The sequence below is a fragment of the Hemiscyllium ocellatum genome, chromosome 42, assembly GCF_020745735.1.
Source record: "Hemiscyllium ocellatum isolate sHemOce1 chromosome 42, sHemOce1.pat.X.cur, whole genome shotgun sequence".
In the NCBI taxonomy this organism is placed as follows: domain Eukaryota; kingdom Metazoa; phylum Chordata; class Chondrichthyes; order Orectolobiformes; family Hemiscylliidae; genus Hemiscyllium; species Hemiscyllium ocellatum.
The window spans coordinates 33,364,491-33,376,985 of NC_083442.1; the positions used below are offsets into that span (position 1 = coordinate 33,364,491).

General features: G+C 42.1%; 1 protein-coding gene across 1 annotated transcript in view; it reads right to left on the reverse strand.

Annotated features, from left to right (window-relative positions):
* The window catches only part of fes (FES proto-oncogene, tyrosine kinase), a 57,048-nt gene that overhangs the window by 24,903 nt on the left and 19,650 nt on the right, over positions 1 to 12,495 (reverse strand). The window contains exons 3-5 of the mRNA XM_060853591.1: positions 12,050 to 12,223; positions 8,831 to 8,927; positions 5,316 to 5,499 (exon numbers count right to left, since the gene is read on the reverse strand). Coding sequence (XP_060709574.1) covers positions 5,316 to 5,499; positions 8,831 to 8,927; positions 12,050 to 12,223 — 455 coding nt within the window. The remainder of the gene's footprint in view (positions 1 to 5,315; positions 5,500 to 8,830; positions 8,928 to 12,049; positions 12,224 to 12,495) is intronic.

A 12,495-nucleotide genomic window follows, 5' to 3' on the forward strand; every position in this document is an offset into this window, starting at 1 on the left:
ACAGATGCTGGAGATTCTCCTGCTCCTTGGATGCTGCCTGATTCCTGAAGAAGGGCTCATGCCCGAAACGTCAATTCACCTGCTCCTTGGATGCTGCCTGACCTGCTGCAATTTTCCAGCAACACATTTTCAGCTCTTAAAGTTGACAAGTCTACTATAGTTGCAGGCAGTGTGTTCCAAGCCCCCAATACTCTCTGAGTAAAGAAACTACCTCTGACATCTGTCTTATATCACGAGCTATCACCATCCGAGGAAAATAGCTCTCACTGTTCAACTTATCTAACCCGCTGATTATCTTATATGTCTCAATTAAGTTTCCTCTCAACCTTCTTCTCTCTTAACGAAAACAGCCTCAAGTCCCTCAGCCTTTCTTTGTAAGACCTTTCCACCATATCAGGCAATATCCTAGTAAATCTCCTCTGAACCCTTTCCAGAGCTTCCACATCCTGTATAAACCAGAACTGTACGCAATACTCCAAGTGTGACCGCACCAGAGTTTTGTATAGCTGCAGCATGACCTCTTGGTTCCGAAATTCAATCCCTCTACCAATAAAAGCTAACACATCATACACCTTCTTAACAACCTTATCAACTTGGGTAACAACTTTCAAGGATCTACGTACCTGGACACCAAGATCTCCCTGTTCATCTGCACTATCAAGAACCTTACCGACAGCCTCACAAAGGGCACCTTACACCTTCAATGCATTATCTGGGCCAACATGGCACCTATTGTTAAAGTTCCCTTGAGAATGTAACTTTAAGAAAGTTCTGGGATTTACATATGAAAGAACTGAAACCAACATGCCCTCTTTAAAAGATGAGAGACTTATCTATGGGCGGCACGGTGGCACAGTGGTCAGCACTGCTGCCTCACAGCGCCAGGGACCTGGGTTCAATTCCCGCCTCAATAATAGTCTTGTTGGGCTGAAGGGCCTGTTTCCACACTAAGTAATCTAATCTAATCTAAGTAATCTAATCTAATCTTAAACAATCCAGGTCTTTTTCAATATATAATTTCAGTTACATCAGACTGTAAACTTGTGCTATAAATTCTGTGTCCTACAATCTTATACTCCACAACCACCTGGTGAAGGAGCAGCGCTCCGAAAGCTTCTGCTTCCAAATAAACCTGTTGGACCAAAACCTGGTGTGTTGTGTGATTTTTAACTTTGTACACCCCAGTCCAAAACCAACACCTCCAAATCAAGAATCTTACCATTAGCCCAGTACCCTGCATTCCTATTACTCCATCCAAAGTGAATAACATCACACTTTTCTGCATTAAATTCCATTGGCCACCTATCAGCCCAGCTCAGCAGCTTGTCTATGTCCCTCTGTAACCTACAACATCCTTCGTCACTATCTACATGACCTTAGTGTCATCCACAAATTCACGAAGCCATCCTTCTATGCCCTCATCCAGGTAATTTATAAAAATAACAAACAACAGTGGACCCAAAACAGATCCTTGCGGTACACCACTAGTAACTGAACTTCAGGATGAATATTTCCCATCAATCACCACCCTCTGTCTTCTTTCAGCTAGCCAATTTCTGATTCAAACTGCTAAATCACCCTCAACCCCATGCGTCCATATTTTGTGCAATAGCCTACTGTGGGGAATCTTACCAAATGCCTTACTGAAATCCATATACACCACATCAACCATTTTACCCTCATCGACCTGTTTAGTCACCTTCTCAAAGAACTCAGTACAGTTTGTGAGGCATGACCTACCCTTCATAAAACTACCCCTAATCAAATTATTCCTTTCTAGGTGATTATAAATCCTCTCTTTTATAACCCTTTCCAACACTTTTCCCACAACTGAAGTAAGGCTCACGGGTCTATAATTTCCAGGGTTATCTCTATTCCCATTCTTGAACAAAGGAACAACATTTGCTATCCTGCAGTCTTCTGGCACTAATCCTGTAGACAATAACAACATAAAGAGTGGGCGGCACAGTGGTTAGCACTGCTGCCTCACAGCGCCAGAGATCCGGGTTCAATTCCCGCCTCAGGCGACTGACTGTGTGGAGTTTGCACATTCTCCCCGACTCTGCGTGGATTTCCTCTGGGTGTTCCGGTTTCCTCCCACAGTCCAAAAATGTGCAGGTTAGGTGAATTGGCCATGCCAAATTGCCCGCAGTGTTAGGTGCAGGGGTAAATGTAGGGGAATGGGTCTGGGTGGGTGCACTTCGGTGGTTTGGTGTGGATTTGTTGGGCTGAAGGGCCTGTTTCTACACCAAGTAATCTAATCTAATCTGTAAGTAATCTAATCTAAAAGATCAAAGCCAAAGGCTCGGCAATCTCCTCCTTGGCTTCCCAGAGCATCCGAGGATAAATCCCATCTGGCCCAGGGAATTTATCTATTTTTACATTTTCCAGAATTGCTAACACCTCCTCCTTGTGAACCTCAATCCCATCTAGTCCAGTAGCCTGTATCTCAGTATTCTCCGCAACCACATTACTTTTTGTCAGTATTCACACTAGAAAAAGACATTTATATAGCGCTTCCTCTATCTCCTCGGACTCCACACACAACCTCCCACTACTGTCCTCGATTGGCCCTAATCTTACTCCAGTCATTCTTTTATTTTTGATATACCGATAGAAAACCTTAGGGTTTTTCTTGATCCTATCCACCAACGACTCCTTATGTACCCTCCCGGCTCTTCTTAGCTCTCTCTTTAGGTCTTTCCTGGCTAACTTGTGAAGCACCCTAACTGAGCCTTCATCTCTCATCCTAACAATAAGCCTTTTTCCTTTGACAAGAAATTCAATGCCTTAGTTAACCATGGCTCAGTTAACCTTCTCCCTGTCTGACTGGTACATACTTAGCAAGGATGCGCAGAATCTGGTCTTTGAACAAGCTCCACATTTCAATCGTGCCCATCCCCTGCAATTTCCTTCCCCATCCAATGCATCCAAAATTTTGCCTAATCACATCGTAATTGCCTTTCTCCCAGCTACAAGTCTTGTCCTGTGGTATATATCTATCTGTTTCCATCACTTCAGTGAACATAACCAAATTGTGGTCACTATCATTCTGGATCAATGGTGCTGGAAGAGCACAGCAGTCCAGGCAGCATCCAAAGTGCAGCGAAATTGACGTTTCGGGCAAAAGCTCTTTATCAGGACTTTTGCCCAAAACGTCGATTTCGCTGCACTTTGGATGCTGCCTGAACTGCTGTGCTCTTCCAGCACCACTGATCCAGAATCTGGTTTCCAGCATCTGCAGTCATTGTTTTTACCTCTGTGGTCACTATCACCCAAGTGCTCACCTACCTCCAAATCTAACACCTGGCCGGGTTCGTTACCCAGTACCAAATCTAATGTGGCTTCGCCCCTTATAGGCCTGTCTACATACTGTGTCAGGAAACCCTCCTGCACACACTGGACAAAAACTGACCCATCTAAAGCACTTGAACTATAGTATTTCCAGTCAATATTTGGAAAGTTAAAGACCCCATAACAACTACCTTGTTACTTTTGCTCCTATTGAGGATCATTTTTGCTATCCCATCCTCTACATCTCTGGAACTATTCGGAGGACTACAGAAAATTCCCAATGGGGTAACCTCTCCTTTCCTGTTTCTAATCTCAGCCCATACTGCCTCAGTAGAAAAGTTCTCAAAAGTCCTTTCTGCAACCGTAATACTGTCTTTGACTAACAATGCCACACCGCCTCCCTCTTTTACCATCTTTTCGGTTCTTACTTAAGCATCTAAATCGAGGAAGCTGCAATAACCGTTCCTGTCCCTGCTCTACCCATGTCTCCTAAATGGCCACAACATCGAAATCCCAGATACCAATCCATGCTGCAAGTTCACCCACTTTATTTCAGATTCTCTTGGCATTCTCATATGAATTGCATAAAGCTCAAAGGAGATCCTTCTGATTGCACACTCCCAGCACTGGCCATAACTCGCTGAAAAATGACACTCCAGAAAGGGGAGACACATATACAGTTTCTGGTTTGATCTGTCTTTACTGATACACCCTCAATAGCTCAGTCTTTGTGGGTTAGATTATTGTGAAATTTGGGTTTTTGGGTTTGATTCTTAGCTGCTGAGAGTCATATAGCACGGAAACAGACCCTTCAGTCCAACTTGTCCATGTCGACTACATATCTCAAACTGACCTAGTTCCATTTGCCAGCATAGGTTCATATTCCTTTAAATTCTTCCTGTCCATTTGCCCATCCAGATGCCTTTTAAATGTTGTAATTGTATCTGCCTTCATTAATTCCTCTGGCAGCTTGTTCCACACAGACATCACCTTCTTCATGAAAAAGCGAATCGTCTGGTCATTTTTAAATCTTTCCCCTCTCAGCTTAAACCTTTGTCCTCTTGTTTTGGACTCCCTGTTTTGTCTTCATGTTGGGTATGCTGTTTCTTAATCTCTGCTTTACCCAAGAATTTACATATTAATGAATCAAAACCTGCAACCTATTCTAAAAAGTGAAAGATTTAACAACAACCTAGGTTTGTTCAATATATCACATCAGTTGCATGACACTATATTGTTTTACTATAAATTCCATCTCACTAGCTCCCTGACGAAGGACCAGTGCTCTGAAAGCTTGTACTTCCAAATAAACCTATTGGACCATAGCCTGGTATTGTGTGATTTAAACTTCATCAACCCTTGTTCACTTCCATGTCATGGTTACCCAAGAATAACTATTGGCCATCTCCCAAGAATTGTAGCAACACTTAGTTCATTAAAACCCTATTACTGGTTTTGACAAAATATATATTTTTCAGTAATTCTCAAGTTCTGTGTTATAAAAAACGCTCGTGTTCAGCGTTTCCGCAGTACAAATATAACACATTGACTGACACTGCAAAAGGACATGACTCAAAGTGACTATCAATAGTCAAGTGGAAGAATTTAACAGTTTTGAAAATGCAGCAAGCATCATGTTGTAAATAAGACAGAGGAACACCCACAAAGGCTTTACGATAGCTCCTGTTAACACTGAACATAATACATTTCTTTACTCAACTTCAAAGTCGTGTCAGGAAAGCCATCTCCACATGACTGAAAGAGGGTCAAATATTAGAATTGGCAGAAAAACGGGAAATAACGCTGACAGTGAGTGTTTCACAGATTCTACGTAAGTCAGGGTTTCTCAGTATGTTCCCCACCAGTCCATCGAACATTCTGAACCCGTTGTCCTACAACTCACCCCACTCACTCATTGACCTTTGCAGGCTTCTTTACTTCAGAATCAAAGGCTGAATTATTCTCTTCCCACAATGAATCCAAACAGGTACCAATACCAAAGATCAAGCCAAGGTACTTACAAAATATAAACCATCTCTTCATGTAGTTCTTGCAGACTGTCGAGTAGTCCTGGCAAACTTTGGTGATAATAGTGTTGGTGGTGGACCTCTGCAGATTTGAGAGCAAGTACATACTGATTGTGGAGTATGTGCATCTTCATGGCGGCTTTGACATACTTGTCTCTCATTCTGTCCCGGTCCTTGTCTGGAATTAAACAAAAATTCACACAATCAAAACTTTTTAAAGGTAACTGTTGAACTCTTTGTGGTGAGGGATATTAAAATGAGGGAGACTGGTCATTCAGATTTTCCAGTTCCATGACATGACACAAGTTAGTGAGCCTGAGACCAAAGTTCACACACCCTCCATTTCCCCATCTCAAATGCCCACACCTCCACCCTCATCTCCCCAGCTTCACCCCAGCTTGACCACATCTCCCACCTCCACCTCCCTGCACAATCCCACCCCTCTGCCTGCACCTCACCTCTCCACCCACACCTCAGTCCAATCACCAACATTCCTCTCCCCCACTGAGCTGCCTACTGCTACACCTCTTATCGGCATCCCACCCTTCACATTGTCCCCTGTTCCCCATCGAGCTTTTCATCAGCCAGTTTCTGAGCAACTTGGACCAATGACAACAATTCACTGAAGACTCCAGAACATCTGCAGCTTTGCCATTGTGAAGGAAATAAGATAGCATTAAACATTTGGACTCCGGTCTTGTCATTTTCACAATCTAAGACTATTAAGATCTGTAACTATATTTTATTTCATTCAACCTTTCTTCACTAGACACCCTTCTCTTTAAGCCTTGTCTTTTTACAGCTTTCTAACTTACGTTTGTGTGCATGTGCTTGATGTATTATCTCACACAGACAATTAAATATCACTTACTTTTACTCAAAGAAATCTTGGAATTGGCTCTCCTTAACTTTTGATCTGGTTAACTAAGTTTAATTGAAGTATGATAGTTAAAGGAAATGCTAAAAAGGAAATAAAAATAGTTTTGCAACTGACCGAATGAGTCCAATAAAGAGCTAATGTCAAGAAGGAAACCTGATTCTAACACGTGGTATTTCTGAGAAAGATGACTAACTTAGAAGCAATTTTAAATCTGGTTTGGACCCATTTCACAAAGGATCCTTGCAACCATTAGAGGGAGGAGATCTTGAACTGAATTTTTAAATAAAAAGTCCCTTGAAGGATAACAACTTGTGTTTATAAGGAACCAGTAAAATAGTAAAGCGTGGCAGAGCTTCATAGGAATGATTGTAAAACAATGTGACATAAAACACAAGGGACAGAATCTTATATGGGTCTGACTGACATGGGCTATAACAAGATTTGTGGCAGAATCAAGCATCACGTGCAGAGGAGGCCCATCTGAGTACTGGGGGCAACTCGCACCATGTTTTAATGTTTTTTCAAAAATGGCTTGGCAAGATTCTGATTAGACAACAGCAAGTTGATAATTGATTTTGTTTGTTAAATACTTTGTTAACAGCCCAACTAGCTGTTCATAATATTCAGTCTCCCACCTTATTAAACTCAGCAACAAGCTAGGTCTCAGAAAACTCTCAGGGCAAGTTCCATGGGCACTGGCAATATGCACCCCATGTCTATAGACATCGGCATTCCATTCAGCTCCTGACCTTGTTACAGCCTTGGTTCAAACATGGAAACAATAAAAGGTGAATTCCAGAGGTGAGATGAGAATGACAGCCCGAGATTCCAGGCTGCATTTGACAGAATATGGCATCAAGGAGGCCTGTCAAAACTGCAATCAGTGGGAATTGGGGAACACCGTCCGCTTGGAGTATACCTTATACACAGGAAGATGGTTGTGTTTGTCAGAGGTCAGTCATCTCAACTCCAAGAATCTCTGCAAGAATTCCTCAGGGTAGTGTCCTAGTGGACTGGTCCAGTTGTATCTCAGGCTATTCGCTTGCTCTCATTAGTCCTCACTCACTCTGAGCCTACCTGGATGCTCATAGCATTTCTGCCTTGTATTGTCTTCCCTTGCCTTTTTGTGTTTTGCCTCCTCATCCAGAGATATCTGATCTATATTACTGCTGTAAAAAAGTCCCAACGAACTATGGATACTGGAAATCAGAAACAAAAAACAGAAGTAGCTGGAAAAGCTCAACAACTCTGGCAGCATCAGTGGATAGAAAAGAGTTAATGTATCGGGTTCTGAGGAAGCGTCACTGGAACCAAAATGTTAACTCTGCTTTCTGTCTACAAATGCTGCCAGACTTGCTAAGTTTCTGCAGCAATTCTATTTTTATCTCATATCACTGCTGTCTTGACTTGCTGCTCAGCACAAACACAAAGCCAGGAAGCTTGTCATAATTGTCAGCATGTCTCAGTCAAGTTGTAGGGTATATCCTGCACTCATGGGTTTCCTGCACAGTAAGTCAAAGTCAGCTTCCAATACCAGTCCAAGACCTGCTTGGATCAGTCACAGTCAGATAGAGTCCTTGTAAAGGGCAAGGACCTAAATGATAGGCAGACCACTACTTGTCTCGACTCTTTCTGCCCTATTGTAGGCTGTTTTCTTTACAGAATGAGAGAAAAGTGGGTTTAAGGAGATGAAAGTAGATGGCACAGCTATTATTTTTGGTGCAGGTGAGGAGGTGTCCCAAGTGAATGAGGAGGCAGTGCAGAGGGCACACAGAAGTAGTGATGTGAGGGTTAGGGTCAGTGAGATCGAGTGAGGAAGATGCTGCAGGCAACAGAGAGTGTGGTAAAGCATGAGTCTTGGTGGGAGGTGCATATTCTAGCAGAGCTAGAGTGAGTGTGAGCTATCTGGGAGAAAATGGTGGCACTTACCGTGAAGAATGGAGAAGGATATTGACATTCTTCTGACATTGCTGAGCATTGATCCAGAGACGCCTGAGAGTTCTTTAACCTGGGTGTCAATGTTAGGTGAGGCTGGCATGGTCTGTTATTGTGTCCCCCACTGCTTGTCCTGGGAGGGGAAAGTTCCAGGCTAACACCACCCCATCTGCAGGACCTCCAAAAACTTGCCCATAAAGCAGGGTGCCAATTTTCCCCTCTCATTTCCAGGACAAATCTCAACAACCATGCAGGGCAGCTCCAGACTGACAGGGCTTGTCCAGGTGCCCCATGGGCTTTCCAATAAGGTGTGGGTGCAAGTAAAGCCAGATTTTCGGCAGGTACCTGCTGAGTGGGAAGTTATTCTGGGAAGGGAGCGTGGTAATAGGAGGTACACACTAAATGTAAGACACAGCATAGGGACGTGGTAGAGAATTAAGGGGGCACGTTGGTAAGATATAGCGAGAACCTGCTCAGCCTCATGGTGACAAATCCTTCAAATACCTCAGATTTAGCCAAAAAATATTAAGTAAGTTTAGGACAGGTGACTAAAAGCTTGAAGACAGTGTCTCAAGCAAGAGTAGTGTCCCAAGGTGAGAACGACTTGACTGTATGAGGCTGTAATGTACTGTTCCATACTGCTTTACCTGTCTGGTTTCTCGTGCCTTCTCCTGTTTCTTATTGTCACCCTCACCTTTACTGGCCTCCTGGAACTTGCGCTTTGCTGCATTCATCTCTTTAGCTTGTTGCCGATACTGCGACTTCAGCTTCTCAATTTCACTCTGTGTATTCTGTAATTCACAGCAGCTTCAGTTAAACACACCAACACAAAGTCAAATGCTGACTCAGCTATTTCAGATAAACTAATATTAGCACAAAATTCTGGTAAGACCAAGGTCACTGGTGAGAATGCTAAATAGGTTGATATAATGGGTAGAGTCAGTGATAGGTGAGAATATACACAGAGCTGTAGGAGGGGGGATTAAATGAGTGATGGAGTCAGTGATAGGGGAGACTGTACAGGGGGCAGTGGGAAGGGATTTAATGAATGGGTAGAGTCGTGATTGGGGGACAGTGTACGCAGGGCTGTTGGAAGGGGTTAAATAGGTGGGTAGAGACAGTACAGACTAAGCAGTCTACATCATTCTTCTTGCAAGGGTTGATGAGTACTCTGGACCTTTCCCAGGACTTGCCATTGATTGTTATAAAAATCTTTGTTTGCCATCGCTGCCCAGTGTGATTTACAGCTGATTAACAATGATGAAACAGGGGGAGGGATTCAGAACAGCAGTTTGGGGAATGGGAAGGATGCTCTGCCGAAGGAGCGACAGAAGGATTCCATTGTAAACATACCTCCTTTAGCTAACTGGATAGAATAACCACTTTTACCCCTTTTCCCTCTGGAATTGGGGGAAGGGAGAGGAAACATAAGAAGGGGAAATATTGCTAAGAATGTGGGATTAATTGGATAGTGCTTTCAAAGTCAGCACAGACATGAGGGGCTGAATGGTCTCCTCAAATGGGTGATTCAGTGATGGTAGAACATTAATTGTCTCTGTTTATTGGAGTTAATGATGTAAGGCCTCTCCTGATAATATATATCAACATCCATCCAAACAGTGATGATCAGATTAACATAATTAATGCACCTGTAAACACTGGGAAAGGTTATGTCCTCAGCAAACTAGTTTCTAAAGTATCTTTCCTTTACATTTTAACTATAGTTACTATATTTTGTCACTTGCAAAAGGCACAGCTGATAGCACAGGATTTCAAAGATTCCTGGCATAAAGTGGCAAACATTCAAAGAATTACAAAAGTGAAGACAGTAGCAGTGCTGAGAGAGATCAAAACAACCAAATTGGTGGATGCCAGCAGAGGAACTAAGAGCCATGAAAGGAGTGGAGCAAACTGTAGGACTGTTAAAGACCCATTCATCCCGCCCACGCATTCCCTGTGACAGCTTCAGGAGAGACAGCAGTCCACTTTCAAAATGGCTTGCTAAAATGTGACCAGGGAATGGGGTTGCCAATATTCCAGGATTTCCATGAAATTTCCAGAATTGAAGCTCAAGTTCTGAGATAATCACAGGTTTAACTTCTGTTTTTAGATTTTTTGGATCACTAATTTTACTAATTCTAACAGTTTTGGAGAAAACCTGTTTCAATCTTAGACCACTCTATCACACTCACGTTACGATATGGCTAGGGACCAGACCAGTAACTTTATTGTTAAAGTAAACAAAGAGTGAAATCCAAGGGAATTACTAAGTGAATAAAGCCACAAGATTCCAGAGTTTTGAATAAACAATGATATTTACTATTCAAGTTAGGATAATAACATAATCTATAATACATGTATAACTTATTTTTAATTCTCAGAATTAACGCAGCTTGTATTGTTAGAGACTGCGATGGAACAGCCCACAGCACACACCAAGTAGCAAATGTGATCAAGATGGATACCACAGATTTCTCAGCAACTTTCCATTGACATTAATGATATATGGGTTATCAAATCTCATTAACTTCATAAGCGATCTCAATTCATCACTCTTACCAATCTAGTCTTGAAATTCCATTTTGTGAGCTATTCAGTCATCAATTGCCTCAAATGGCTGCTCATGTTCCAGTCAGTTAATCACTCTTCTTTCCTGATGCAAGCTTCCCAGACTCTGAAAATCTGTCCCCTCATAGGTATAATCCTAACTGTTCATCTACAACTGTCTCCTCTTAAAAACCCTGGGCTCAAAATGTGCTCAGCTGTATAAAAGAAATAATGCTTGTGAACTTTACAAACACTACGCTTTCAGTTGCACTACAATATTAATACTTGTAGTCTTCTGAGCCTCTTGCTGCATCCCCCAACACACAGCCAGTGACTTTCCTATTTTCTCAGAACCTCAGCACTTCTTTTGAGTACCAACTCTAACCTCTACCTAAACTATAACAGCACAGGACCATCCAATTGCTGTGGACTCCTCAGAGTCTACTACACAGAATCTGTGCAGTTCGGTTGTCTTCACAGCAATACAGCTAACTGAGGTAACCCTAACATCTCTCTCACTCTTCTATCAAATCACTGACTTCTGTAATTGCATGTAAGCATTTGAACACCTCTTCATTGATATCCTGACTGACCTATTGAAAACCTTACATTAAATCCCTCTCCTGTCACTGGGTAGAATGTCCCAAACTGAGTCTCCATCATGGCAACCATCTGATTGTGGTTTAGGAGTACCCCAGAATTAATGACTAAAGATAAAGTAGAAATACTAAGACAGACAAGGCAACAAAAGCCAGAACATGTCAGATATGTTAACGACTTTGAAACATTTCACTATTTCTCAAAAAGGCAAGACTGTGATCAAAGGCGGACACTGACTAGACCTAAAACAAATACTGGCTTACTGGACCCAGTGTGGTCAGTCAAAGCCTCCACAATGTGTGTCACCTTTGTTGTTCATTAAGACAACTAGAGAAGTTAATGTTTGATAGAGGTAAAACTATTTCCACTGATTGGAAAGTCCAGAACAAGGTAACAGACGCTTAAAATGAGAACCAGGCCATTTGCGTCTACCCAAGAGTTTTGACAGAGAACTAGATTGGAAATCTGGAACCCTCTCCCCACAGGAATTCCTGAGGCTGGGGGTCACTTGATCATTTCAAACTGGAGTAGATTGAATTTTTTTGTTTCGACAACCGCTGTGAAGGTTATGGAACCAAAGGAGATTTATAGGGAATCTTAAAGTGGGACCAAGCAAAACAAACATTTTAACCAAGCGATCAGAGAATATTTGGAAGAAAACTGAAGATCAGGTAAGTATTATGAATGTTTAAAGGTATGTAAGCAGAAAGGCTTTGATTCACATTTCTAAAATATCGACAAGATGATAAATGGCCTGCTTTTTTACCTTGATCACCTCCTGATTAATCTGTTGCCACTGTTCACTGTAGCTCTTCTTCAGCAGTTGTTTATCACGGATTAACAGTGTTAGTTTGTTAATTGGACCAGAGTTCAGATCCTCTGAATGTTTCCGCATCATTCGGCTCAAAACCTCAGTCTGATTAACAATCATTGACCAGGACTGAAAGAGCACACATTTTTAACATTAGTGATTCTCACACCTCACATTCTCCTGCAAGATGTGGTGCTGCAAACCAAAGCAATGAAAATGACATAAAAAAACAGCATGAAGAAAAAGTATCACCAATAAAATTTAACAGAGAAGAAACAATTAGATACTTGATTGGGTGGCTGGAAGGGTGGGGGCAGAGGTGGAAATAATAGAAAAGGAAGCTTTACTCTATATCTAATCTTGTGCTGTTCCTGTGGTGAGAACGTTTGATGGGAACAGTG